This window comes from Kogia breviceps, chromosome 2, assembly GCF_026419965.1.
Source record: "Kogia breviceps isolate mKogBre1 chromosome 2, mKogBre1 haplotype 1, whole genome shotgun sequence".
Lineage (NCBI taxonomy): Eukaryota > Metazoa > Chordata > Mammalia > Artiodactyla > Physeteridae > Kogia > Kogia breviceps.
The window spans coordinates 33,194,141-33,221,799 of record NC_081311.1 but is presented as its reverse complement, the minus strand read 5'-3'; the positions used below and the strand labels follow the sequence as shown (position 1 = coordinate 33,221,799).

At 40.5% G+C, this 27,659-nt stretch overlaps 1 protein-coding gene across 5 annotated transcripts in view; it reads left to right on the top strand.

The window, feature by feature from the left end:
* Positions 1-27,659, top strand: part of PLCE1 (phospholipase C epsilon 1) — a 328,855-nt gene that overhangs the window by 256,250 nt on the left and 44,946 nt on the right. For 4 of the 5 annotated variants that reach the window (XM_067024972.1, XM_059054405.2, XM_067024973.1 and 1 more), the window contains 9 exons: positions 5,196-5,378; positions 6,293-6,410; positions 7,171-7,327; positions 10,555-10,674; positions 10,766-10,902; positions 13,019-13,257; positions 14,736-14,797; positions 15,169-15,334; positions 26,684-26,791. In XM_067024972.1, the coding sequence (XP_066881073.1) occupies positions 5,196-5,378; positions 6,293-6,410; positions 7,171-7,327; positions 10,555-10,674; positions 10,766-10,902; positions 13,019-13,257; positions 14,736-14,797; positions 15,169-15,334; positions 26,684-26,791 (1,290 nt within the window). The remainder of the gene's footprint in view (positions 1-5,195; positions 5,379-6,292; positions 6,411-7,170; positions 7,328-10,554; positions 10,675-10,765; positions 10,903-13,018; positions 13,258-14,735; positions 14,798-15,168; positions 15,335-26,683; positions 26,792-27,659) is intronic. The other variant, XM_059054408.2, reaches the window with a different exon arrangement.

Genomic DNA, 27,659 nt, shown 5'->3' with positions numbered 1-27,659 from the left:
TGCAGTACTTATGACTAGAGATCATATCCTGAATAATTAACTTGATTAGTGACTTAATAAGCACATAGACCTATGATTATGCTGCACTGCGCAAAGCCAGTTTTAGTTAACTCATCTAAAATGAAAACCAAAATACCTGCTTCCTGTCTGTTCCACAGGGAGCTCTCAGTGCTGCCAGCTGCTTGGAAGAAAGGTCTTCAGGAGCTATTATCTTCAAAGCAATATTGATTTTCTTTTTTTTTCATAAATTTACTTATTTATTTGTTTATATTTTTGGCTGCATTGGGTCTTTGTTGCTGAGTGCGGGCTTTCCCCAGCTGCAGCGAGCGGGGGCTGCTCTTCATTTCAGTGCACAGATTTCTCATTGCGGTGGCTTCTCTTGTTGCAGAGCACGGGCTGTAGGCGCGCTCAGTAGTTGTGGCTCACGGGCTCAGTTGCTCTGCAGCATGTGGGATCCTCCCCGACCAGGGCTCAAACCGGTGTCCCCTGCATTGGCAGGCAGATTCTTAACCACTGCGCCACCGGGGAAGTCCCTTGATTTTCAATTACAGTCATTTCTCAGCCTTCTAGAATCATGAAAATCCATTCAAGCTGGGCATAAACCAAAATCTTTGGCCTCAATTACAATCACTGTCACAAAGCCTATGTGGTTTATTTGCTCCATTTGTTTCCCTCCCCATGTTATAGCATAAAGTAACTGAATTAACATAAAAGGTATACTTAGTTTCTCATTTAACCTGGCAACCTTCAGTTTGTTCAGTTTGGTCTGATGAGAAGAGGTAAGAGCAGAGACAGAGGAAATGACTTGGAGCAGATTCAGTCCTACACAGTTGCAAACACAGCTACACCCCTTCCTATCTCCCAACCCCCACCCTTCCACCCCGTGTGGAACCAAGCCATCACAGTGTAACAGCAAAATAGCTCCATTATACCTCAGTCACTTCTGAACACACAGGTGACATTACTCCTCAAAACAATGTACTACATGAGCTGCCTAAGACAGGCAACAGTCTTCGACACTCAAGATTTCTTTCTTTCTTACTTTCTTTTTTATAAAGTGAAAAAGGTCAACGGACTACTCATTTTCCCATCAAATAGACCAGTTCCCAAATGATCTCAGGAAACATCAAAAAGATGCTAATTTCGTACTTGGAGAACAAAAGGTCAAACAGGCATCATGCTTAATGCCCTGCTTGCTGACTTATAATATGACTTAGCACATTTAAAGATCTGAGAAGTCTCAAAGTACAAACGAAACCTACTTAAATGTATCTATAAATTAAAGAAATGTATGAAAAGTCTTGATTTCTTCCAAACTTCTGTTAACATCCCTATAAGTGTATCTTTTTATCCCCAGTTTGGGAAGAGCTTATATAGAAAATAATCTTTCTGACATCAGAGTCCTTTTGTGTGATGAATGTTTGCACGGTTACTTTCAAATATAAGTATTTTAGTACTAGTAAATGTAAATTAATCTAATGGAAATAGCAGGAGATAAAGCAAAAGACAAGAGGAAATAGTGACATTTGTAATGAAGCCTAGGAATACAGGAAATTAAAAGGAAGTAAACTCTGCAGAGATTCCGTGTGGGGTGTGGAGGAAAGGCTGGTGTCATGAGCTTTGGCTCAAGGTTATCATGGGCAGAGCTTGGGAACTCATATACTTGGAAAGATCTCTGGGAAGCTGACAAGGTTATACACAGGATTATCAGTAAACTTCTTTGATTGTAAGCAATAGAAACAGATTCTGGCTATCTTCAAGGGAAAAAATGGGATCTATTTAAAGAATTAGATTAGTTTCACAGTCTTTAAGATATCATATGCAAAAGATATGCTGAGTTAAAAGTGCATGAATATTTTTTAAGGAATGAATTTCCTAATCCTCAACTTCCACATGAACTGTTTTCTAAAACTGAGAATGTACCTTCACTCACAATAGTCCTTCTCCCAAATTAAAAATAGAAGGACATATTTCACCTATCCTAAACAAGTTTATTGTTTTGTATAAAACGAAAGAAAGATTCAAACTACATTTTAGTTCCCAGAGAGTCTCCTTTAAAGATTAAACAAAAGCATCCTGCTTTTTCCAGGCCTAAAATATTTCCATTAAAAGTAAAGCTTGGCACACGTTGAACCTGTTCTGAATTTAGAAAAGCCAAAGCAGTGGAGGCTGATTCTTTTATATCTACATGGTAATGGATCTATTAAATTTTTATATTAAAGATTTTATTTTTTAGAGCAGTTTTAGGTTTATAATAAAATTGAAAAGAAGGTACAGAGATTTCCCATAAACTTCCTGCCCCCATGCCTACATGGCACCCCCATTATCAACATCACTCACCAGAATGGTACATTCTTTACAAAGGATGAACCTATGTTGACACATCGTAATCACTCAAAGTCCATAGTTTACCTTAGAGTTCACTCTTGGTGCTGTACATTCTATAGGCTTGTGCAAATATTTATTGACATATATCCATCACTATAATATTATATGGAGCATTTTCACTGCCCTAAAAATCCTGTGTGCTCTGCCTGTTATCTCTTTCTCCCACTCCACCCCCACCCCTTCCCCCAGTCCCCTGCAACCACTGATCTTTTTATTTTCTCCATAGTTTTGCCTTTTTCAGAATGTCATATAGTTGGAATCATACAATATGTAGCCTTCTCAGATTGGTTTCTTTCACTTCATAATATGCATGTAAGTTTCCTCCCTGTCTTCTTGTAGCTTAATAGCTTTCTTTTTATTCTGAATGAAATTCCATTGTCTGGGTGGACCACAGATTATTCATTCATTCACCTACTAAAGGATTTCTTTGTTACTTCCAAATTTTGGCAATTATGAATAAAGCTGGTGTAAACATCCATGGTCAGGTTTTTGTGTGGACATAAGTTTTCAACTCATTTGGGTAAATACGAAGGAGTGTGATTGTTGGATCATACAGTAACAGTATGTTTAGCTTTGTAAGAAACCAAACTGCCTTCTGAAGTGGCTGTATGATTTTGCGTTTCCACCAGCAATGGATAAGAGTTCCTGTTGCTCCACAACCTCACCAACATTTGGTGTTGTCAGTGTTCTCAATTTTGGCCATTCTAATAGGTGTGTAGGGGTTTCTTGTTTCATTTCACATTTCCCTGATGACATATGATGTGGAACATCTTTTCATGTGATTATTTGCCATCTGTATGTCTGCTTTGGTGAGGTGTCTGTTAGGGTCTTCGGCCCATTTTTTTAATTGGGTTGTTTATTTTCTTATTGTAGAGTTTTAAGATTTCTTTGTATATTTTGGATAACAGACCATCAGATAGATATTCCTTTGCAAATATTTTCTCCCAGTCTGTGGCTTGTCTTCTAACTCTCTTGACAGTGTCTTTTGCAGAGCAGAACTTGTAAATTTTAATGAAGGGGCCTATTAAATGTTTAAAGATGTGTTATTTAAAACCCATAGATAAAAACTTTACAAGGTTTCTTTCAGAGTATGTTATGCAATAAGGTAGTTAAAATCTATTTATGAAATTGTGTCATGAATTGTTTATTCCACTTTGGAGTCAGTTGTAGTGACTTGTTATCAGGGACTCTCTTCAGCAGGCCTGCACCAGGTGGAATCATCTCCAACCATTTTCATTCTCTGTATCACTGCATTCAAGATTCATTTTCCAGGGACAGAAATTCTGATTGGCTTATTTAGATCCTGTACCAACCATTGATCAAGGGAGGCTGTTCCCCTTTGATTGATAGACCCAAGACTATACCTAGTGAAAAAGAGATCAAATAAAATTGGGGTATGGTTAGAGAAAAGAGAAATGATCCATAAGCAGGCATAAATCACAGATATCCACGACAAAAGGTCACTAAAAGGTTTCATCAAATGTCATTCAAAAGATCATCAAGTATCCAAGTTACTCAGCATGCTGGGATCCATAACAGGATGCAGGATGTGGGAGGTCACAACTCAAGTCATAAAATCAGATAGTCATTGAACATTAGGATGAAGGAGCAAGCAAGCACGCACGTGCACGCACACACACTTAAAGCCTCTTTATTATTTGCATATTATCTACAACAAAGCAAAATCTATTTACAAGCACTTCTTTGGAATTGCAAAGGAGGACTAACCTTAAAAATTTGCAGAAAGTAAGGATAGTAGATGGAAATTAATTTTAAGAGGTACCTTTTCTACAACCTGTGAACTATCACCAGTATTGTTTTTAATTCATATGTGACCTTTGTGTAGTTTTATTAACTGACTTTCCTGACTTATAAGGAGAATTGTTGACCACTGATCATTAAATTAATCAGGAGGGATTCCTCATTCATTAATCAATAGGGATTAATGGATCCCTACTGATACTCAATGCAAGTTACACAGAGTTGCCTTACAAGCAGCAGCTATTGTAAACCATCACCTACCCACTGAGTATGTTTTTGCTGCTCACAACATCATAATATTCGTGGTGCTCTGAGTCCCCTGGGCTCTCTATCCTTGGATATCAGTCACTCAAGAGGATGGCAGCTCCATTTCTCATGCTTTTTCTTCCTTCTCCATTAGCCAAAAAGAGTTGTTTTGTTTTACACATATGCCATTCTTAATATCAGTGGTGTGCACCTCATTTTATTAAAAAATTATCCAACAAAGAAAAAAAGAAGAGGATGGCAGCTCAACTACTCAAGGTGCTCCCAGAGCCCTCCAAAGTGAATTTGTGTACTCCACCTACTCTGACTTCAAGTCAGACTGTCCCAAGCATCAGACTAGGTGAAAATACACTGGAGCGATGCAATAGCAAATAGAACTTGATTTTACTTAAATAGATTCATACACACATGTACACCCTCCAAGTCCTCCAAAGCCCAGATCTGCAAAGTACATCTTAATGAATTTGCCTGCAGTGATAATTCTGGAACATAACCTCTGAAACTGGGAGGGGAAATTTTTTTGTTAATCCCAGTTGAACATGACCCTATTAAAGCACATCCCTGGAGCTCAACAGGGTGTGAACAGGACAACAGAGGACATGATGAAATCCCCAACAGAGAGTTCTGACAGTTAGAAAACAGCCACTTGCATGGCCAGATGGTTATTCTTTGGTGACAGCCTATTCTCCTCCACCTCTGGGAATTTACGGGAAGCCGTTAATATATTTACTTCCCCATTGCTCGCTCTTTCCTTATGTGTTCAGAATGTTGTTCTTTTACAGGAGGATGGACGATATGAAGGCCCAACTTTGGCTCACGCTGTGGAGTTGTTTGGCGGCAGACGATGGAGTACTCGAAACCCCAGTCCCGGGACATCAGCAAAGAGTGCTGAGAAGCCCAACATGCAGAGAAACAACACCTTGGGTATAAGCACCACCAAGAAAAAGAAGAAAATCCTTATGAGGGTAGAGTCTATTTATTAAGCATTAACCCCAGTATTCCAGGACCATTGTATGGTCTACATCACCATAAACTACCTTAGGTCATTTGGCTTGGGGACAAGATGAGGTGTAAAACAAATGAAACACAAGAGCTTACCAAGCACCTCCTGGATGCCAGGCCCAGTGATAGGAACTGAGTCAACACCAGGGAAAAGTCAAGGTCCTTAGAGGGGCACAGAGATGTTAACAAACACGGTGAGATCTAAATAAGAGTCACTGTCAAGCTGTCTGCAAAGTGCTGTGGGAGCAGAGAGAAGGAAAATATGGCTGAATGTCAGTTGCCAGGGGGGAAGGGGAAGGGGAAAAGGGGAGCTGTTCAAAGAGTATAGAGTTTCAGTTTTGCAAGATGAGAAAGTTCTAGAGATCTGTTGCACAAGGCACAAGTAGTTAACACTATTATACACTTAAAAATGGTTACGATGGTAAATTTTATATTTTGTTTTTTACCATGATAAATATATATGTGTATCACTATATATTATATATTACATTATTTAGATTCTCACTGTAACATGATAATATATTTTCTTCATGGTTAACTAGAAGAAGTCCAAGTCTTTGCATATGGGAGGCCTAAGACATATGTTGATGCCTAAGTTGAACTTTGTCTGCTTCATAACTCTGTCTCTACACAGATTCCAGGGGTCTTATTCCTCCTCTTGTCACCCTCCCCAGAGGAGTGCTGCATTTTAGTGAAGAACACATGAGATAAATATAACACAAGAATAGTTGGTCAGCGTTCACATAGGTCTTTACTATTTTTGTCAGGTGGAGGTGGTATTGAAGGTGGGTCAGTGAGAAAATAGGGACCCACCTGAACTAAGCAGTGATGGGAGAGAAATACAGAATGAGAAACGATGTGAGGTTTGTGTTCCCAGGGTGAGAGTGGAGAGGCCACCGATGACGAGATGGCCACGCGCAAAGCCAAAACGAACAAAGAGTGTCGGAGTCGGAGTGGTTCTGATCCTCAAGACGTTAATGAACAAGAAGAATCAGGTAAAGCAGCGTCTTTACATCTGAGAAGTTTTAATGGGAAAATATATGCATTTGGTTTTAAATTGTGATTTAAATATTGTGGGCTTTCTTAACAAAACTCTTTATTACATTATATACTTACCTTTGTGTTTCACTAGATGATGGAACCCACGAGGTATTTCTGCAAATACAAGTTTGCAAACACAAGTGTAATTAAGAAGAAAATTCTCATTAAATAACTTGCCATTACTGACAAGGAATATTAGATATAAAAAATACAATTTGATAGATTAGACCAGTGATTCTTTTCCCCTGGCTGGATATCAGAGCTTTTTAAAAATATCTGGATGCCACACCCCAGCCCAACTGATTTAGACACTCTGTGTCTGGGACCTGGACATCTATGCACCTTTTAAATTCCCCAGATAATTCTTTTTTTAAAAAATTTTTACCGTTTACTCATTATTTATTTATTTATTTATTTATTTGGCCATACAGCATGCAGGATCTTAGTTCCCCAACCGGGGACTGAACCCATGCCCCCAGCAGTGGAAGCACAGAGTCCTAACCAGTAGACCGCCAGTGAAGTCCCACTCCCCAGATGATTCTGATGTGTAGCCAGGACTGAGAACCCACCAGAATATTTTGAGGCTTCTTGTACATTAATTACCTGCATGGATTGATTTCCTCAGATGTTCAGAAGCATCTTTGGTTTTCATTTGATTTCTGAGGGCAAGTATAATCGGAGTCATTGTCTCTTTTCTGTCTTTCACCCTCACAGAGGCGAACGCCATCACGAGCCCTCCTAACCCTCTCCCTTCCAGAAGAGCCCACTCTTTGACCGCAGCTGGGTCCCCTAACTTGGCTGCCGGGACGTCATCTCCCATCAGGCCAGTGTCCTCCCCTGTGCTGTCTTCTTCAAACAAGAGCCTGTCCAGGTGGGGCCTTAACATGATAAAACAGAAGGACCCTTCACCCCCTTCAGGTTGTGTAGAAGGGCATCCTCTCCCAGTGCTCTATGGAAAGACTATCTCTAATTTTGACTTAACAATCACATTAAAACTGAAAACCCCCAATTTTTTTAAAGTTCCTAATTTTCTTGATTTTGTATTTTTACCTTCTCATATTACTATAACTGCTTCTCATTTTTTGACAGACCAACCCTTCAAAGATCAGTAGCAGTAACAAAATCCAAGCTGTGAGTCTCTAAATCTACACTGATATAGCAGCTGTAGCCACAGGGAAAAAATGTTAAGTGGCTATTTAAATTCGAATTTTAATTAATTAAAATTAAATAAAATTTCAAATTCAGTTCCTCATTCATGCTAGGCACATTAAAAGTGTTCCATAGCTACCAGTGGCCGGTGTCTACTGTACTGAACAGTGCAGATAAAGAACATTTCTATCATTGCAGAAAGTTTTATTGGATAGCACTGCTCTAAACGAAGAATAAATTAAGTTTTAATGTAAGCAGCTTGACCCTTTGCTAATAGGTGAAATATATTTCGCACTCTTCTCATGTATGAGATAGACACGTCCAGAGAAGTGAATGTCTTACAGCAAGTTAGATAGGTTTAGCTGGTATTAGTGTAAATTATTTTGTAAGGTCCATGCAAATTACAGATTTGAAACAACAGCTACCCTCTCAGAAGAAATAATATTAAAATGAAAGTCTTTCAAAGGAATCAGAATGCCACATCATCTCCCTCAGCCCCATACTAAAGTTTAAGAAATGCAAAAATTTCAGACAGAAGCAGGATAAAACAGACATTCTTTACTTCGTCAAACAGGAATGGGAGGAGGAAGTGAGTCTGTACAGATATTTGCTTTAGAAACGTTAATTTTACACACGTGTACGCGTGCACGTGTGTGCGCACACACACACACACACGCACCCCTCCTCCCCCCTTCCTCTCTTCCTGGGAAGCTTGCTACAGAAAAGAACCCTACAGTGACTCATCTTTTAAAGAGAAGCATCCTTTCACAATATGAATAATGAACATAATTTCTACACTTGATGAAACTGGGTTACAGGTACATGGGAATTCTTTATACCACTCTTGCGAGGTTTGTAGGGGTTTGGGTTTTTTTTTTTTTAGTTTATTTATTATTTTTTCCTGCGTCGGGTCTTCGTTTCTGTTCTCGGGCTTTCTCTAGTTGTAGAGAGCGGGGTCTACTCTTTGTTGCGGTGGGCGGGCTTCCCATTGCGGTGACTTCTCTTGTTGAAGAGCACGGGCTCTAGGAGTGCGGGCTTCGGTAGTTGTGGCTCGCGGGCTCTAGAGCACAGGCTCAGTCGTTGTGGTGCACGGGCTTAGTTGCTCCGCAGCATGTGGCATCTTCCCGGACCAGGGCTCAAACCCGTGTCCCCTGCATCAGCAGGCGGACTCCCAACCAGTGCACCACCAGGGAAGCCCGGCAGGTGGAATCTTAACCACTCTGCCACCGGGGAAGCCCAGTTTGTAGGTTTGTAACAAAATTAAAGCTACAAAGAATCAGAATACTTTACATTATATTTCAGCCTATACAGTATCCGGGGTAAATAAAATAGCCAGAGAACTTGGATTAAGTGGTCTTTCCCTTTATTTCAATCACTCATAAGCAGGAAAAGGATGGACAAAGTAAAGGAGGAAAATCTTTTCAAAGAGGTAAAAGTAGAGAAACTACCATGCCAGATGCAAGATCAGAGGACCCTGCCATAGAAGGACAGGGGGCAGTGCCCACCAAGGATTCTAAACCAGAAAGAGAAGACAAAACAGGAGAAGAAAAGTCAGCCTGAATGCTCTTCAAGGAGAGAGCAAGACTGAGCCCTAGGAAAGAAACAAGTGGACTGATAGAGTTTCCTAAAGTCAGAGGGTGATGGGTGCCTACAGAGGCTGAACCTGGAACCAGAAGGAAGGAAGGCAGGGAATGTACTTGCTTAAATGCAAATGATAAGCCATTTTGTTATCAGATTTTTTTCTTCTTCCTGAACCTCTACCCTTTGTTTCTCATACCACATTGGCGATCAATAACCCAAGCCTTCAAAGTACAATAAATCTATCCATTTGTATTACTCTTCCATTAATGGAGGTGACCTTCTGATGTCAACACAAAATAATTTTCTATGAATAAACAGTATTGGCAGGATTGAGGACAAACTAACTATTCATTACAGTATTCCCTCTACTTTCTTACATATTTGAAATATTTCGAAAGTAAAAAATAAGAGACAAAAGCAAAAATGAAAATAAAAAAATAAGATCCTAGTCATTGATTTGACCAAAAACCAGACAAAACATTTCTCATACTCTCCCGTCAGGGAACCAGTGTAGAAAATTTAAAAATATTGTGAAACAACTAGACTGAATTTTTGACCCAGTTGACTGATATTTTTATATTAAATAGATCCAGCCTTGGTAGGTGCAAATATAATTCTAGGCAGATTTGGCTTCTTTCCATCCTTAATATTTTTGTGACTCACATTTTCCATTAACATTAAAAGCCTGTCCTTGTTTTCATCTAAGAACTGGTTAAGAAAGGAAAAAGAGAAGACATTGATACATTCAAGATTTTCTTCTTAAATGTGTTTCTATATTTTAGAATATGGGAAATAACATGCATAATCTTCCATAAGTCATGACTGAGTAATTTGGAGCTGTTTTTTAAAATGACTTTTCTTCAAAACTTCTGAATTTATGGGGTTTTTTTCTCCCATTGACCTGAGATTTCAAAGAACTGTTATGATTAGTAGAGGAATATTAACCTCAACTTTGTGCCCTTATTAAGCTATAAACATTAAGTGGTTTCGGTGTATAATGTTTTATCTCCTCCGATGCAATGTGGATTAATTTTGAGAGAAATGAAAAGATGTACGTAATTAAAGCAATGCTTAGAAAGAAAAAAAAAAAAAAGAAAGAAAAGAGCCTAAACCTTCAATGACTTGCAGTCCATGTTTGTTTTTTTGTTTGTTTGGTGGTTTTTTTTGCGGTACGCGGGCCTCTCACTGTTGTGGCCTCTCCCGCTGCGGAACACAGGCTCCGGACGTGCAGGCTCAGCGGCCATGGCTCACGGGCTCATGACTTGCAGTCCATGTTTTTGTTCACGTTGCTAATCAGAGAATGTCTCTTGGGGCAGAATGACAAAACTGGTCCCGGTTCTGCCCGTTAAGGCCATGTCTTTGTTGCAGTGCTTGGAGCAGCAGCTGGCATGGGCGGATCAAAGGAGGAATGAAGGGCTTTCAGAGCTTCATGGTTTCAGACAGCAGCATGAGTTTTGTGGAGTTTGTTGAACTGTTCAAATCATTCAGGTATGGCTGGATTTCTTCTTAGCCTTTCTTGTCTGACCCTTACCTTGTTATAACAATGCCAAAGGTGAGGTGTTCTCCATCCCACATCCAGTGTGAGGAGCCGCAAGGACCTGAAGGATCTCTTTGACATCTATGCCGTACCCTGCGACCGAGCCGGCTCCACAGCGGCCCCCCTCTACACCAACTTGACCATTGACGAAAACACCAGTGGTCTTCAGCCTGACCTAGGTTTGTGCGAGAATTTCATATTTCCCTTTGAGACCTTTCTACCTAAAAATGAAAGTTAGAGATCCAATCACACAAGCCCTTAGCCTGTCCTACATGGCATGCTGCTACCTGGAGCATCGTGAAATGCTTAGAGAATTATCTTTCTAATGGAGGTGTCAGGGGAAAGGGTATCATTAGCATTTGGGACAAGGAAATTCATCACTGTGTGGGTCTGTCCATGGATTCCAGAATATTTCACCAAGAGAGCCTCCCAGTCATTCTGACAACTAAAAACCTTTCCCACTGATTTCCAAAAGTCCACGAGGTGTGTGGCATATCCCAGTTGGGAACCACCAGTCTCTTCCATGCCTCCAGGTGGGTGGGTACTCAGCCCCAGGGTGGAAGTTGCCGTCTGCCCTTTGACAGGAGAGTTTTTCGTGACCTCAGCAGAGCACTCCGGTCTGAACATCCAGGACATTTTTCCTAATATGTAAACCAGAATGTCTAGTTCCTCCATCCCACCCATCACCACCCATGCATTTTAAGCCTATTATTTTTCTCTTCTGTTCTTGCTGGAAACTATAAACACTAAAAAGCAAAAACAAAAACAAAAAAAACCTGTCCTCTTTCATGCATTTGCTTTTTAATTATTTTTAAATATATTGTCCTTATGCTAAAAATGTTGACCTTTTTCAACTTTAGTCATAAATGTGCATAACTATGGACTAGCCCAGTAGTGACACTTTTTAAAAAATTAATAGACTTTATTTTTTAGAACAGTTTGAGGTTAACAGAAAAATGAGGGGAAAGTACAGAGAGTTCCCATATACCTTCCCCCCACACACACATACAGTTCCCTCCCTTAGTAATATCTTGTATTAGTGTGGTATATTTGTTACAGTTGAGCCAATATTAATATATTATATTAACTGAAGTCCATAATTTACATTAGTGTTCACTGTTTGTGTTGTACATTCTAGTGGTTTTGACAAAAGTATAATAACATGTAGCTACCATTACAGAAGTATACAGAATAAATAGTTCCACTGCCCTGAAAATCCTCTGTGCTCCATCTTTTCAATGCTCCCACTCTCCTTCTGAACGCTGGCAACCACTGATCTTTTTCCTGTCTCCGTAGTTTTGACGTTCCCAGAATGTCATATAGTTGGGATCATATAGTATGTAGCCTTTTCACACAAGCTCCTTTCACTGAGCAATATGCATTTAAGTGTTCTCGATGTCTTTTCATAGTTTGATAGGTCATTTCTTTTTATTGCTGAATAATATTTTGTTGTATGGATATTTGTCCTGTTGAAAGACATCTTGGTTGCTTCTAAGTTTTAGCAGTTATGTATAAAGCTGCTATAAATGTTTGGTGTGCAGGGTTTGTGTGGAGGTCAGTTTTCAGCTCACTTGGGTAGACACCTAGGAATGCAGTGGCTGGATCATAGGATAAGTCTGTGTTTAGCTCTGCAAGAAACTGACAGACTGTCCTCCACGGTGGTTAGAATGAAAATGACTGGCCATACCAAAACGGGTGCACATGTGGAGCAATCAGGGCATTGCTGGTGAAAATGTAAAATGGTACAACCACCTCAGAAGAGAATTTGGCAGTTTCTTACAAAACTAAACATACTCTTATCGTATGATCCAGCAATTGTACTCCTTGGCGTTTACCCAGATGAGCTGAAAATTTATGTTCACACAGAAACCTGCACACAAATGTTTACAGTTACATTTTTAAAATACAGAAAAAACTGTAATCTTAAGGGTACGTCTTCCATTTCTGCAAACATAAAGATGTAGAAGTAGCTAGTCTCAAAAACCAAAGTCTGAATACAGCCTGAAGTCCCCAAATAAATTTACATGTAGTTTCCATCTAATACTGAAGCTTATGGGCTTTCAAAATCTTTGACCTCGCTCTCTCTTAGTTTCTTTTACTTATTCATTGATTCATTTTTGTTTATTCCTTCAACTATGTGAAGCCAGGAAGAAGCACTGAGTTTGATGGCTTGTTTAGACAGATTAGTGAAGAGTTTCTCCAGATTAATATTTCCACAACACCATTATCTCCAAAATGAACTTTATAAAAGATGCTGGCTAGCCTGTCCGTGTTCTGTGGGTGGTTCTGTTTCAGATTTGTTGACCAGAAATGTCTCCGATTTGGGGTTATTCATTAAGAGTAAACAGCAGCTGTCCGACAACCAGAGGCAGATATCTGATGCCATTGCTGCTGCAAGTATCGTGACAAATGGCACTGGGGTGGAGAGCACATCCCTGGGCGTATTTGGAGTTGGCATCCTCCAGCTCAATGACTTCCTAGTGAATTGCCAAGGAGAACACTACACTTATGATGAAATCCTCAGCATCATCCAGGTTTGTACCCATCTGGTGTGCAAGCAAATGTGTAAAGCCTCTAACTATGCTAATTATTTTCTGTAAACATTTACTCTTTCTATATTTCCTTCTAACACCTTTAAGTCTATGGCCTAAATAGAGGGTTGGTTTTTTTTTCTTAAATACCAAATATGTGTTCTTATTTAACATATGATTAACATAGGTCCTAAGCCTTCTCTTACTCAGTGACTACTGTAAGGAATCAGTACATGATTGCTTCTTGTAGTTCTAGCACATGCAGTAGAATTAGTAGTTAGGTTGTCAGCCACTTTGATTGTTTAACAAGTGTTTATTAGCTTGTACTATGGACCTGGCTCTGTTCCAGGACCTGGAAATAGAGTAGTTACATTCTAGTGGGTGAGGCAGACAATAAATGAATAAAACTATAATTCTAGGTAACAATGGGTTCTGAAAAAATTGAGCAGAGTAAGGGGATGGAGTGATGCAGGAGGGCTGAGAGGAGTAAGCAAAGGCCACTGTGGGGAGGTGACACTTGGGCTGAACCCTGCATGCATAAGCCATGTGAAGGTCTGAGGAAAGGGCATTCCAGACAGGGAGTAGCAAGCAGGGGCGAGCTTGGAGGCTGTGAGGAATAACAAATGCCAGAGGGACAATAGCTGACATGATTTCAGACAGGTGGGCAGGGGCCGAATCATCCAGGCATTTTCGGCCATGGGAAGGAATTTGAGTCGAGTCCATGTGAGATGGGAAGCTATTGGAAACTTTTGAGCGGGGCAGTAACATGATTTGATTTGTGTTTTTAAGAGGTCACTCTGGCCCCACTGGAGTATAAACTGTGCTAGGGAAGGAGGAAAGCGGAGAGACCGGGTAGGAAGCTGTCACAGTAACCCAGGCGAGAGGCGGTGATGGCTTCGGCTAGGGGGTGGCAGGAGATAGGGGGCGACGAGATAGTTCCTTGTGGCTGCACCACATGCAGCAGAATTAGTCTAGGTTTCCAGCCTGCCTTGTCAGCTGATTGGGAATCAGTGGACTAGCTGGCTAGCAACTGGACTTGATCACTGGCAGTGCTAAAAATGTAAGGTTAAGATCACATGATTGTGTGCTCACTATAATATGATGGAGCGCAAGCACTGTACCGAGGATTCTATGTGGATTCTCGCATTTCACCTCCCACCAACTCTATGGTAGCTGCCGTTATGATCCCCATCTTCACCTGGATAAACCGATATCGTTTGTTTTCGTATAAATCAGTCTTATTCTTTTCTCCCACTCTCCTTTTTTCTCTTAAATAAATATGCTTCATATAATATACTCACACATAATTAATGTTTTCTTTTAGACTAAAAAACTACACCTTACCACTGCATAACTAAATTAGTTCAAATATTTGGTTTAGATATTTCCTGATGAAAGCAGAACAGTTTTAAAAAATGATGTGATGGTTTTTCCCTTTAGTTTCCTTTACTTAAATAACACTCTTTTTGTATCCCTTGCAGAAGTTCGAGCCTAGTGTTAGTATGTGTCATCAGGGCCTAATGTCGTTTGAAGGATTTGCAAGGTAACTTTTAAAAAATCTTTGCCCATCATTTAAGAGCATACAATTTTCAAACAGACTTACAAATGCAGAGAACAAACTAGTGGTTACCAGTGGAGAGAGAGTTTGACAGAGGGGCAAGATAGGGCAAGTGTATTAAGAGACACAAAGTACAAGGTGTAAAATAAATATGATACAAGGAAGTAATGTACAGCACAGGGAATATAGCCATTGTTTTATAATAACTTTATATGGAGTATAATATATAAAAATACTGGATCACTATGCTGTATACCTGAAACTAATATAATATTGTAAGTCAACTATACTTCATTTTTTTTTAAAAAGAATATATATTTTTCCCATGCAATTCTAAAAAACTTTGTTTCCTCTAGGTTTCTGATGGACAAAGATAATTTTGCCTCGAAAAATGATGAGTCGCAGGAGAACATTAAAGAATTACAATTGCCCCTCTCCTACTATTACATTGAATCTTCACACAATACCTACCTCACAGGCCATCAACTCAAAGGAGAATCCTCAGTGGAACTCTACAGCCAGGTACGGAGAATTTCACTTGGAATATGGTTTTCATTAAACCTTATTTACGTAACCCCAAAAGTCACAAAAACCTGACCCCAGACTCCTTTGAAGAACTTATACACTATTAATTATGAAATGTGGGGAAACACGATGTGTGGGAAAACTGCCTATACATACAGTTGTTTTCTTTACTTCTTTTTGTTTCTTTCCCCCCCACCCCATTAACCTTTATTCTAGGCAAAATTTTAAAAGTAGTTGTTTGAGACTCATAGCTTTTAGATCCTGGTTAGTCTGACCTACCTCTACTAAAATTAGATTTTCCCATGGGAAAACTGTCTAATTGCTTCACTAAATGCTAAATAAATCGATATATTATAGTGGGAAAATACAACTGTCTGTAAAGTTATTCCCAAAATATTGTTTGTTTTGGTTTGCAATTTGTCAGAAAATTAATCTATCCCTATGGCAACCAACAAAAAAAAATTTATACAGACTGCAGGCACTGTCCCTACACATTTAAATTCATGGGAATATTTTTGAAAACTCAGAAGGGTCTCCAGACTAGAAAAAGCACATCCTTTTGACCTAAACATCCAGCTCTCAATGATCCGTATGTCTGTTGCTTCTGTTATATTTTCTGCAACATCCTTGTCTATGCTGCCTGTTTTCTGAACTCCCACAAGGTGAGTTAATTATGAGAGGAGCTAGCTACGTCCAGGTGTGTGTGTGTGTGTGTGTGTGTGTGTGTGTGTGTGTGTGTGTGTGTGTGTGTGTTGCGGGGGGTCCAAGTGTAAAAGTTGTACTGTTTACACAAACCCAGCAGACTTGAGCTTCCTTTATTCTGATATTAGTCTATATATTCCTCAAAGCATTGGTTAAACTTCTGTCCCAAAGCTTATCTGGTATGGAGTATGTATTTTATTTTATTTTATTTTTTATAGAAATCCATTATTTATTTATTTATTTTACTTTTGGCTGTATTGGGTCTTCGTTTCTGTGCGTGGGTTTTCTCTAGCTGTATGGAGCGTGGGCTACTCTTCATTGCAGTACGCAGGCTTCTCATTGTGATGGCTTCTCTTTGTTGAGGAACACGGGCTCTAGGTGCGCGAGCTTAGTAGTTGTGGCACACGGGCTTAGTTGCTCCATGGCATGTGGGATCTTCCCAGACCAGGGCTCGAACCCATGTCCCCTGCATTGGCGGGTGGATTCTTTTTTTTTTTTTTTTTTTGCCATTTTTACATAGTTTTATTTCATTCTTACTTTTGATTCTAACCATTGCATATTTTTAAAACAATTGTATTAATCTGAACGAGTAACACTAGCTACTATAAAAAATACCACAAGTCACTCAGTGACTTGAAATAATAAATTTCTTAAACACTAAGTTCAATGTAGGTGTTTTTTTTTCAATAATAATTATTTATTAAGAAAAAAGGAAATTTAGACTTAAATTTAAAGTCTCCCAGTTTTTGAGCAGCAAACAATAGCTAGAAAGCAGGCTTTTCATAAGTATAATCAATCCTTTAATTTATTTGCTTTTCAGTTTTTTTTTTTAAACATCTTTATTGGAGTATAACTGTTTTACAATAGTGTGTTAGTTTTTCCTTTACAACAAAGTGAATCAGTTATACATATACATATGTTCCCATATCTCTTCCCTCTTGCATCACCCTCTCTCCCACCCTCCCTATCCCACCCCTCTAGGTGGTCACAAAGCACAGAGGTGATCTTCCTGTGCTATGTGGCAGCTTCCCACTAGCGATCTAATTTACATTTGATAGTGTATATATGTCCCTGCCACTCTCTCACTTTGTCACAGCTTACCCTTCCCCCTCCCCATATCCTCAAGTCCATGCTCTAGTAAGTCTGTTTCATTCCCGTCCTACCACTAATCTCTTCATGACATTTTTTTTTCCTTAGAGTCCATATATATGTGTTAGCATACAGTATTTGTTTTTCTCCTTCTGACTTACTTCACTCTGTATGACAGACTCCAGGTCCATCCACCTCATTATAAATAACTCAGTTTCATTTCTTTTTATGGCTGAGTAATATTCCATTGTATATATGTGCCACATCTTCTTTATCCATTCATCTGTTGATGGACACTTAGGTTGCTTCCATGTCCTGGCTATCGTAAATAGAGCTGCAATGAACATTTTGGTACATGACTCTTTTTTTTTCTTTTTTTTTTTTTTGCGGTATGCAGGCCTCTCACTGTTGTGGCCTCTCCCGTTGCGAAGCACAGGCTCCGTACGGGCAGCCTCAACGGCCATGGCTCACGGGCCCAGCCACTCTGCAGCATGTGGGATCTTCCCGGACCGGGGCACGAACCCGTGTCCCCTGCATTGGCAGGCGGATTCTCAACCACTGAGCCACCAGGGAAGCCCACATGACTCTTTTTGAATTATGGTTTTCTCAGGGTATATGCCCAGTAGTGGGATTGCTGGGTCGTATGGTAGTTCTATTTGTAGTTTTTTAAGGAACCTCCATACTGTTCTCCATAGTGGCTGTATCATTTTACATTCCCACCAGCAGTGCAAGAGTGTTCCCTTTTCTCCACACCCTCTCCAGCATTTATTGTTTCTAGAGTTTTTGATGATGGCCAATCTGACCGGTGTGAGATGATATCTCATTGTAGTTTTGATTTGCATTTCTCTAATGATTAATGATGTTGAGCATTCTTTCATGTGTTTGTTAGCAATCTGTATATCTTCTTTGGAGAAATGTCTATTTAGTTCTTCTGCCCATTTTTGAATTGGGTTGTTTGTTTCTTTGTTATTGAGCTGCATGAGTTGCTTATAAATTTTGGAGATTAATCCTTTGTCAGTTGCTTCATTTGCAAATATTTTCTCCCATTCTGAGGGTTGTCTTTTGGTCTTGTTTATGGTATCCTTTGCTGTGCAAAAGCTTTTAAGTTTCATTAGGTCCCATTTGTTTATTTTTGATTTTATTTCCATTTCTCTAGGAGATGGGTCAAAAAGGATCTTGCTGTGATTTATGTCATAAGAGTGTTCTGCCTATGTTTTCCTCTAAGAGTTTGATAGTGTCTGGCCTTACATTTAGGTCTTTAACCCATTTTGAGTTTATTTTTGTGTGTGGTGTTAGGGAGTGTTCTAATTTCGTACTTTTACATATAGCTGTCCAGTTTTCCCAGCACCACTTATTGAAGAGGCTGTCTTTTCTCCACTGTATATCCTTCCCTCCTTTATCAAAGATAAGGTGACCATATGTGTGTGGGTTTATCTCTGGGCTTTCTATCCTGTTCCATTGATCTATATTTCTGTTTTTGTGCCAGTACCATGCTGTCTTGATTACTGTGGCCTTGTAGTATAGTCTGAAGTCAGGGAGCCTGATTCCTCCAGCTCCATTTTTCGTTCTCAAGATTGCTTTGGCTATTCGGGGTCTTTTGTGTTTCCATACAAATTGTGAAATTTTTTGTTCTAGTTCTGTAAAAAATGCCAGTGGTAATTTGATAGGGATAGCATTGAATCTGTAGATTGTTTTGGGTAGTAGAGTCATTTTCACAATGTTGATTCTTACAATCCAAGAACATGGTATATTTCTCCACCTATTTGTATCATCTTTCATTTCTTTCATCAGTGTCTTATAGTTTTCTGCATACAAGTCTTTTGTCTCCTTAGGTAGGTTTATTCCTAGATATTTTATTCTTTTTGTTGCAATGGTAAATGGGAGTGTTTTCTTAATTTCACTCTCAGATTTTTCATCATTAGTGTATAAGAATGCCAGAGATTTCTGTGCATTAATTTTGTATCCTGCAACTTTACCAAATTCATTGATTAGCTCTAGTAGTTTTCTGGTAGAATCCTTAGGATTCTCTATGTATAGTATCATGTCATCTGCAAACAGTGACAGCTTAACTTCTTCTTTTCCTATTTGGATTCCTTTTATTTCTTTTTCTTCTCTGATTGCTGTGGCTAGAACTTCCAAAACTAGGTTGAATAAGAGTGGTGAGAGTGGGCAACCTTGTCTTGTTCCTGATCTTAGTGGAAATGGTTTCAGTTTTTCACCATTGAGAACGATGCTGGCTGTGGGTTTGTCATATATGGCCTTTATTATGTTGAGGAAAGTTCCCTGTATGCCTACTTTCTGCAGGGTTTTTATCATAAAAGGGTGTTGAATTTTGTCAAAAGCTTTCTCTGCATCTATTGAGATGATCATATGGTTTTTCTCCTTCAGTTTGTTGATATGGTGTATCACGTTGATTGATTTGCGTATATTGAAGAATCCTTGCATTCCTGGAATAAACCCCACTTGATCATGGTGTATGATCCTTTTAATGTGCTGTTGGATTCTGTTTGCTAATATTTTGTTGAGGATTTTTCTATCTATGTTCATCAGTGATATTGGCCTGTAGTTTTCTTTCTTTGTGATGTCTTTGTCTGGTTTTGGTATCAGGGTGATGGTGGCCTCATAGAATGAGTTTGGGAGTGTTCCTCCCTCTGCTATCTTTTGGAAGAGTTTGAGAAGGATAGGTGTTAGCTCTTCTCTAAATGTTTGATAGAATTCGCCTGTGAAGCCATCTGGTCCTGGGCTTTTGTTTGTTGGAAGATTTTTAATCACCATTTCAACTTCAGTGCTTGTGATTGGTCTGTTCATATTTTCTATTTCTTCCTGGTTCAGTCTCGGCATGTGGTGCATTTCTAAGAATTTGTCCATTTCTTCCAGGTTGTCCATTTTATTGGCATACAGTTGCTTGTAGTAATCTCTAATAAACTTTTGTATTTCTGCAGTGTCAGTTGTTACATCTCGTTTTTCATTTCTAATTCTATTGATTTGAGTCTTCTCCCTTTTATTCTTGATGAGTCTGGCTAATGGTTTATCAATTTTATTTATCCTCTCAAAGAACCAGCTTTTACTTTTATTGATCTTTGCTATTGTTTCCTTCATTTCTTTTTCATTTGTTTCTGATCTGTTCTCTATGATTTCTTTCCTTCTGCTAAATTTGGGGGTTTTTTGTTCTTCTTTCTCTAATTGCTTTAAGTGCAAAGTTAGGTTATTTATTCGAGATGTTTCCTGTTTCTTAAGGTATGATTGTATTGCTATAAACTTGCCTCTTAGAACTGCTTTTGCTGTATCCCATAGGTTTTGGGTCGTTGTGTCTGCATTGTCATTTGTTTCTAAGTATTTTTTGATTTCCTTTTTGATTTCTTCAGTGATCACTTCGTTATTAAGTAGTGTATTGTTTAGCCTCCATGTGTTTGTATTTTTTACAGATCTTTTCCTGTAATTGATATCTAGTCTCATAGCGTTGTGGTCGGAAAAGATACTTGATACGATTTCAATTTTCTTAAATTTGCCAAGGCTAGATTTGTGACCAAATATATGATCGATCCTGGAGAATGTTCCATGAGCACTTGAGAAAAATGTGTATTCTGTTGTTTTTGGATGGAATGTCCTATAAATATCAATTAAGTCCATCTTGTGTAATGTATCATTTAAAGCTTGTGTTTCCTTATTTATTTTCATTTTGGATGATCTGTCCATTGGTGAAAGTGGGGTGTTAAAGTCCCCGACTATAATTGTGTTACTGTCGATTTCCCCTTTTAAGGCTGTTAGTATTTGCCTTATGTATTGAGGTGCTCCTATGTTGGGTGCATAAATATTTACAATTGTTATATCTTCTTCATGGATCGATCCCTTGATCATTATGTAGTGTCCTTCTTTGTCTCTTGTTATAGTTTTTATTTTAAAGTCTATTTTGTCTGCTATGAGAATTGCTACTCCAGCTTTCTTCTGATTTCCATTTGCATGGAATATCTTTTTCCATCCCCTTACTTTCAGTCTGTATGTGTCCCTAGGTTTGAAGTGGGTCTCTTGTAGACAGCATATATATGGGTCTTGTTTTTGTATCCATTCAGCCAGTCTGTGTCTTTTGGTGGGAGCATTTAATCCATTTACATTTAAGGTAATTATCGATATGTATGTTCCTATTACCATTTACTTAATTGTTTCGGGTTGTTCTTGTAGGTCTTTTCCTTCTCTTGTGTTTCTTGCCTAGAGAAGTTCCTTTGGCATTTGTTGTAGAGCTGGTTGGGTGGTGCTGAACTCTCTCAGCTTTTGCTTGTCTGTAAAGGTTTTAATTTCTCCATCAAATCTGAATGAGATCCTTGCTGGACAGAGTAATCTTGGTTGTAGGTTTTTTTCCTTCATCACTTTAAATATGTCCTGCCACTCCCTTCTGGCTTGTAGAGTTTCTGCTGAAAGATCAGATGTTAACCTTATGGGGATTCCCTTGTGTATTATTTGTTGTTTTTCCCTTACTGCTTTTAATATGTTTTCTTTGTATTTAATTTTTGACAGTTTGATTATTATGTGTCTTGGCGTGTTTATCCTTGGGTTTATCCTGTATGGGACTCTCTGTGCTTCCTGGACTTGATTGACTATTTCCTTTCCTATATTAGGGAAGTTTTCAACTATAATCTCTTCAAATATTTTCTCTGTCCCTTTCTTTTTCTCTTCTTCTTCTGGGACCCCTGTAATTTGAATGTTGGTGCGTTTGATGTTGTCCCAGAGGTCTCTGAGACTGTACTCAGATCTTTTCATTCTTTTTTCTTTCTTCTGCTCTGCAGTAGTTATTTCCACTATTTTATCTTCCAGGTCACTTATCCGTCCTTCTGCCTCAGTTATTCTGCTATTGATCCCATCTAGAGTATTTTTCTTTTTTTTTTTTTTTTTTTTTTTTTTTGCGGTATGCGGGCCTCTCACTGTTGTGGCCTCTCCCGTCACGGAGCACAGGCTCCAGACGCGCAGGCGCAGCGGCCATGGCTCACGGGCCCAGCCGCTCTGCAGCATGTGGGATCCTCCCGGACTGGGGCACGAACCCGTGTCTCCTGCATCGGCAGGCAGACTTGCAACCACTGCACCACCAGGGAAGCCCCTAGAGTATTTTTCATTTCATTTATTGTGTTGCTCATCGTTGCTTGCTTCCTCTTTATTTCTTCTAGGTCCTTGTTAACTGTTTCTTGCAATTTGTCTATTCTATTTCCAAGATTTTGAATCATCTTTACTATCATTATTCTGAATTCTTTTTCAGGTAGACTGCCTATTTCCTCTTCATTTGTTAGGTCTGCTGTGTTTTTATCTTCCTCCTTCATCTGCTGTGTGTTTTTCTGTCTTCTCATTTCGCTTATCTTACTGTGTTTGGGGTCTCCTTTTTGCAGGCTTCAGGTTCGTAGTTCCCGTTGTTTTTGGTGGCTGTCCCCAGTGGCTAAGGTTGGTTCAGTGGGTTGAGTAGGTTCCCTGGTTGGGGGGACTAGTGCCTCTGTTCTGGTGGATGAGGCTGGATCTTGTCTTTCTGGTGGGCAGGTCCACGTCTGGTGGTGTGTTTGGGGATGTTGGTAGCCTTATTATGATTTTAGGCAGCCTCTCTGCTAATGGATGGGGCTGTAGACCTGTCTTGCTCTTTGTTGGGAATAGGGTATCCAGCACTGTTCGTTGCTGGTCCTTGAGTGAAGCTGGGTGTTGGTGTTGAGATGGAGATCTCTGGGGGATTCTCGCCCTTTGATATTGCGTGGAGCTGGGAGGTCTCTTGTGGACTAGTGTCTTGAGGTTGGTTCTCCCACCTCAGAGACACAGCCCTGTTGCCTGGCTGGGGTGTCAAGAGCCTTTAATCCACACGGCTCAAAATAAAAGGGAGAAAAAAATAGAAAGGAAAGAAAAGGAAGAAAGGAAAGAAGGAAGGAAGGAGGGAGGGAAGGAAGGAAGAAATGAAGGAAGGAAGAAAGCAAGAAAGGAAGGAAGGTGGAGAGGAAGAAAGGGAGGAAGGAAGAGAGGAAGGGAGGAAGGAAGGGAGGAAAGAAGGGAGGAAGGAAGAAAGAAAGGGAAGGAGGGAAGAAAGGAAGTTAGAAAGGAAGGAAGAAAAGGAGAAGACAAAATAAAGTAGGATAAAGTATAGTTATTAAAATAAAAAATAATTATTAGGAAGAAAAATTTCTATTAAAAAAAAAACAGAAAAACGGGTCGGTCTAACCCTAGGACAAATGGTGAAAGCAAAGCTATACAGACAAAATCTCACACAGCAGCACACACATACACACTCACAAAAAGAAAAAAAGGGGAAAATAATAGTATATCTTGCTCCCAAAGTCCACCTCCTCAACTTGGGATGATTCGTTGTCTATTCAGGTTTTCCACAGAGGCAGGGCACTTCAAGTTGATTGTGGAGCTTTAATCCGCCGCTTCTGAGGCTGCTGGAAGAGACCTCCCCCTCTCCTCTCTGTTCGCACAGCTCCTGGGGTTCAGCTTTGGACTTGGCCCCGCTTCTGCGTGTAGGTCGTCCGAGGGCGTCTGCCCTTCGCTCAGACAGGACGGGGTTAAAGGAGCAGTTGATTCGGGGCCTCCGGCTCACTTAGGCCGGGGGGAGGGAGTGGCACGGGTGCGGGGCGAGTCCGCGGCGGCAGAGGCCGGCGTGATGCTGCACCGGCCCGAGGCGCGCCGTGCGTTCTCCCGGGGAAGCTGTCCCTGGATCCCGGGACCCCGGCAGTGGCGGGCTGCACGGGCTCCCGGGAGGGGCGGTGTGGAGAGTGACCTGTGCTCGCACACAGGCCTCTTGGTGGCGGCAGCAGCAACCTTAGCGTCCCACACCCGTCTCTACTGTCCGTGCCGACAGCCGCGGCTCGCGCCCGTTTCTGGAGCTCCTTTAACACGGTGCTCTTAATCCCCTCTCCTCGCGCCCGAGGAAGCAAAGAGGCAAGAAAAAGTCTCTTGTCTCTTCGGCAGCTCCGCGCCCGTTTCTGGGTCTCCTTTAAGCGGCGCGCTTAATCCCCTCTCCTCGCGCCCAGGAAGCAAAGAGGGAAGAAAAGGTGTCTTGCCTCTTCGGCAGCTCCAGACTTCAACCGGACTCCCTCCCGGCCAGCCGTGGTGCACTACACCTTCAGGCTGTTTTCACTCTGCCAACTCCAGACCTTTCCCTGGGATCCGACTGAAGCCCGAGCCTCAGCTCCCGGCCCCGCCCGCCCCGGCGGGTGAGCAGACAAGGCTCTCGGGCTGGTGAGTGCCGGTCAGCACCGATCCTCTGCGGGAATCTCTCCGCTTTGCCCTCCGCACCCTGTGGCTGAGCTGTCCTCCGCGGCCCCGGAGCTTCCCCCTCCGCCGCCCGCAGTCTCCGACCGCGAAGGGGCTTCTAGTGTGTGGGAGTCTTTCCTCCTTCACGGCTCCCTCCCACTGGTGTAGGTCCCGTCCCTATTCTTTGTCTCTGTTTATTCTTTTTTCTTTTGCCCTACCCAGGTATGAGGGGAGTTTCTTGCCTTTTGGGAAGTCTGAGGTCTTCTGCCAGCGTTCGGTGGGTGTTCTGTAGGAGAAGTTCCACGTGTAGATGTGGCGGGTGGATTCTTAACCACTGCGCCACCAGGGAAGCCCTGAAGTATGTATTTTAAACTCTAAAATCTAGGGACTTTTATTATGAAATGAAGGTGTGTCCTTAGAGTAGTGATTTTCAAAATAAGAGTCCTGTCAAGGGGCCTCTGCTGCTGACACAGAAGAGCAGACAGTAACCACTGCCACTGAAGATTTGCTCTTTTATGTACTTTATATATTGGCCCTCCATTTGTACCGAGAATTCCAAGGTTAAAAGAAGTTTGAAATCCATTGTTCTAGAGGAAAGAAATGAAGTGTGTGTGTCTGTGTGTCTGTGTGTCTGTGTGTGTATTTATCCCAAGAAAATAAGCAGGGACCAATATCCTAGCTTTAATTTATACTGCATTTCCTTATTTGACATCAGGGAGGTTGTTTTTTTTTTTTTACTCCTTAACATACACCTCAAGTGGAGATTGTCACAGCCTTTGAATAAGGCACAGAAACCCCTCAAATAGACTCACAGATGTGAGTATGAAGCTCCCTTTTATTTCATTTCTTACCACTCTCTGCTCTCAGCTCTCCCAGTTACCTCCCAATATTACTGTATGGGGCAGATGAGAAGTGAGAAAAACCCCTGTTCTCACCTGGAATTTGCAGCCCTGGTTCTTCTACTCTAGCCATATGTGGAAGCCTTAATGTCATGCAGACATTGATAAGGACCTTCAGTCTTTTCATACTGAAAACCCATCTCATCTGCTGCCGGTCAGTGAACATTCTTCCCAGCGAGGCTCACTACAGAGATGAGGGAGCCTCACGTCCCACCGGTCATATTACACGACAGTTTTCAGCCCAAAGCAACACACCTAGTGCTGACAGGTACTGATAGCCTTGGGATTCTTTGCCAAAGACTCAGTTCCCCCTGGGAAGATAGGTCACCTAGGAAAACTGGGTGCTGTATGCTGTGCAATGGGAAGAATCTAGCAAGTATCTCATATAAAAACATTAAAATAAGGGGGATTCCACTATCCAAGTTATGTTGCAGCAAGTCTAATGGCCGCTGGCCCCCAATACTGGACTGCTGTCACATGAAAATAGGTAGGTGGATTCTGAAATCAGAGAGTTGGCCCATTCACAGATATATCCACCTTTGGCTTTGGTTGACGCTTTGAAAATATGGTCATCTTTAAGATAGTCCACAAATACAGTCTATGGAGGAAGAAGTTGCTCCAAGCAAACGTTACAGAGATGCAACCCAAGCACATATATCAGGAGCTCTGCTTCCAGCTCTAGATCCAGAAAAGCAAATAGGTATCATCTCATCTAATTCACTGGTAGTGTTTCCTGGAGTTCTTTGCTGAGGAGTCTGTGAGATAACACATCAGAGCTTAGGAGGCAAGTATATTATGATTGATTACTGATGACTGCTATGGGTGTGGAGAGGGGACAGTATGGATTATTTGTCATCTCTGCTGTAGAGGCTGTTCTAAGATTAGACAGCAAGGCAAATCCTTGATAACTCCCTGCTTCTACTCTTCTCCCATGCTGTATGTTCACAGCAAAGGTATTAGGTGGTGGCAGAATGTGGGTCGAAATAGAGGAGATTTTATCCTGACTGGATTTATATAAATGTTTGGCCAGTTCACTAAGGAATCAGTGGCCTCATTTCCTCATCAGCACCTGTGTCACCTCCACTGACATCTGCCCAGACAGAGTTATAGCCTGGCTGTCTCATTTCAGGATGCACCATGTGTAGGTCCCTTGAGGGACCAAAGTTGATGGGAAAATGGTCATATGTTTTTGCTATCAAATTTTACCTTCCGATAGTATTCAGCTCTGGTAAGCACTCTTTCTACCTTAATCTATTCTCTCCCTTCCCCACCCCTGATAAATTGTGGCCTTCAGCCAACATGTAATATTTCTTTTCAATCTTAGGCCCTTCTGTTTTAGCCTGGAGAGTGAACACTGATATGTGGAAGCCTGTGCTGGGTTTAATTTGAGACTTTATCTCCATTTGCTCATCTGGGGTGGATTCATTCATTGATCCCACAGGTCCTCCTGCAAGGCTGTAGGAGTGTAGAGTTGGACTGCTGGGACGGAGATGATGGGATGCCCATCATTTATCATGGACACACCCTGACAACCAAGATCCCCTTCAAGGTAATGCTTCATAACTTTCTTTAAATCAGATCACAAAGAGTCATTATCTTCATTTGTCATTTAAATGAATGACTCTTCCAAGTTATACCTTAGGTTGGGAGTTCTTATCCTGGGTCTTAAGGCTTCCCCAAATTGTGTGGGATGTGCACATGTTCATTTTCCTAGGAGTTGATCTAGAACTCTCCTTAGATTCTCATTTGACCAAAGTTTAGTAACCATTACCTTAAACTAGTAATCATGGAATAATATTGTTGAAATTTTTACATCATAAGATGAAATATAAAAGGCAGGGTCTGTTCTCTTGCTGTAGGAATTAAAGGTCATTTTTCCCGGTGTCCTGCTGACAAAGGCCAACATCATGTGTCAGGAGATGATTAAATAACATTATAAAGTAATGAGAATGGATTCCACCTAGGGAGATTGGTCACCCGGGAAGACTGATCTCACTGTATTATTATTTCAAATTCTAAGTAGTTTATTTATTCATTGTACAATTACTATCCTCATTCAGAGGGTCTTTGGCTGTAACATCATTTTTTTCTGAACCGTGGCTGGGCTGGGAAGGAATTTTCTTATTTCTGTCTTGTACGTGAAGATCGTGGCTAAAATGCATTTTCTCTTTAACTCATTTTCCTATTCAGCCCTCTTAAAACTTTTTGTACCCTATATTGAGGGAAGGAGTAGTTGATAACTGTGTTTACATGCATGCATAAATATATGTGATATATGTCTTATTGCACCAAGTAGATTTGATTATAAACTCCTTGAAAGCAGGAAAGCATCTTACGCCTTAATCATTTTTGATGCTGTAACTAAAACAGTGTCTTTTACTTATACTCAGTATATATATATATATATATATATATAT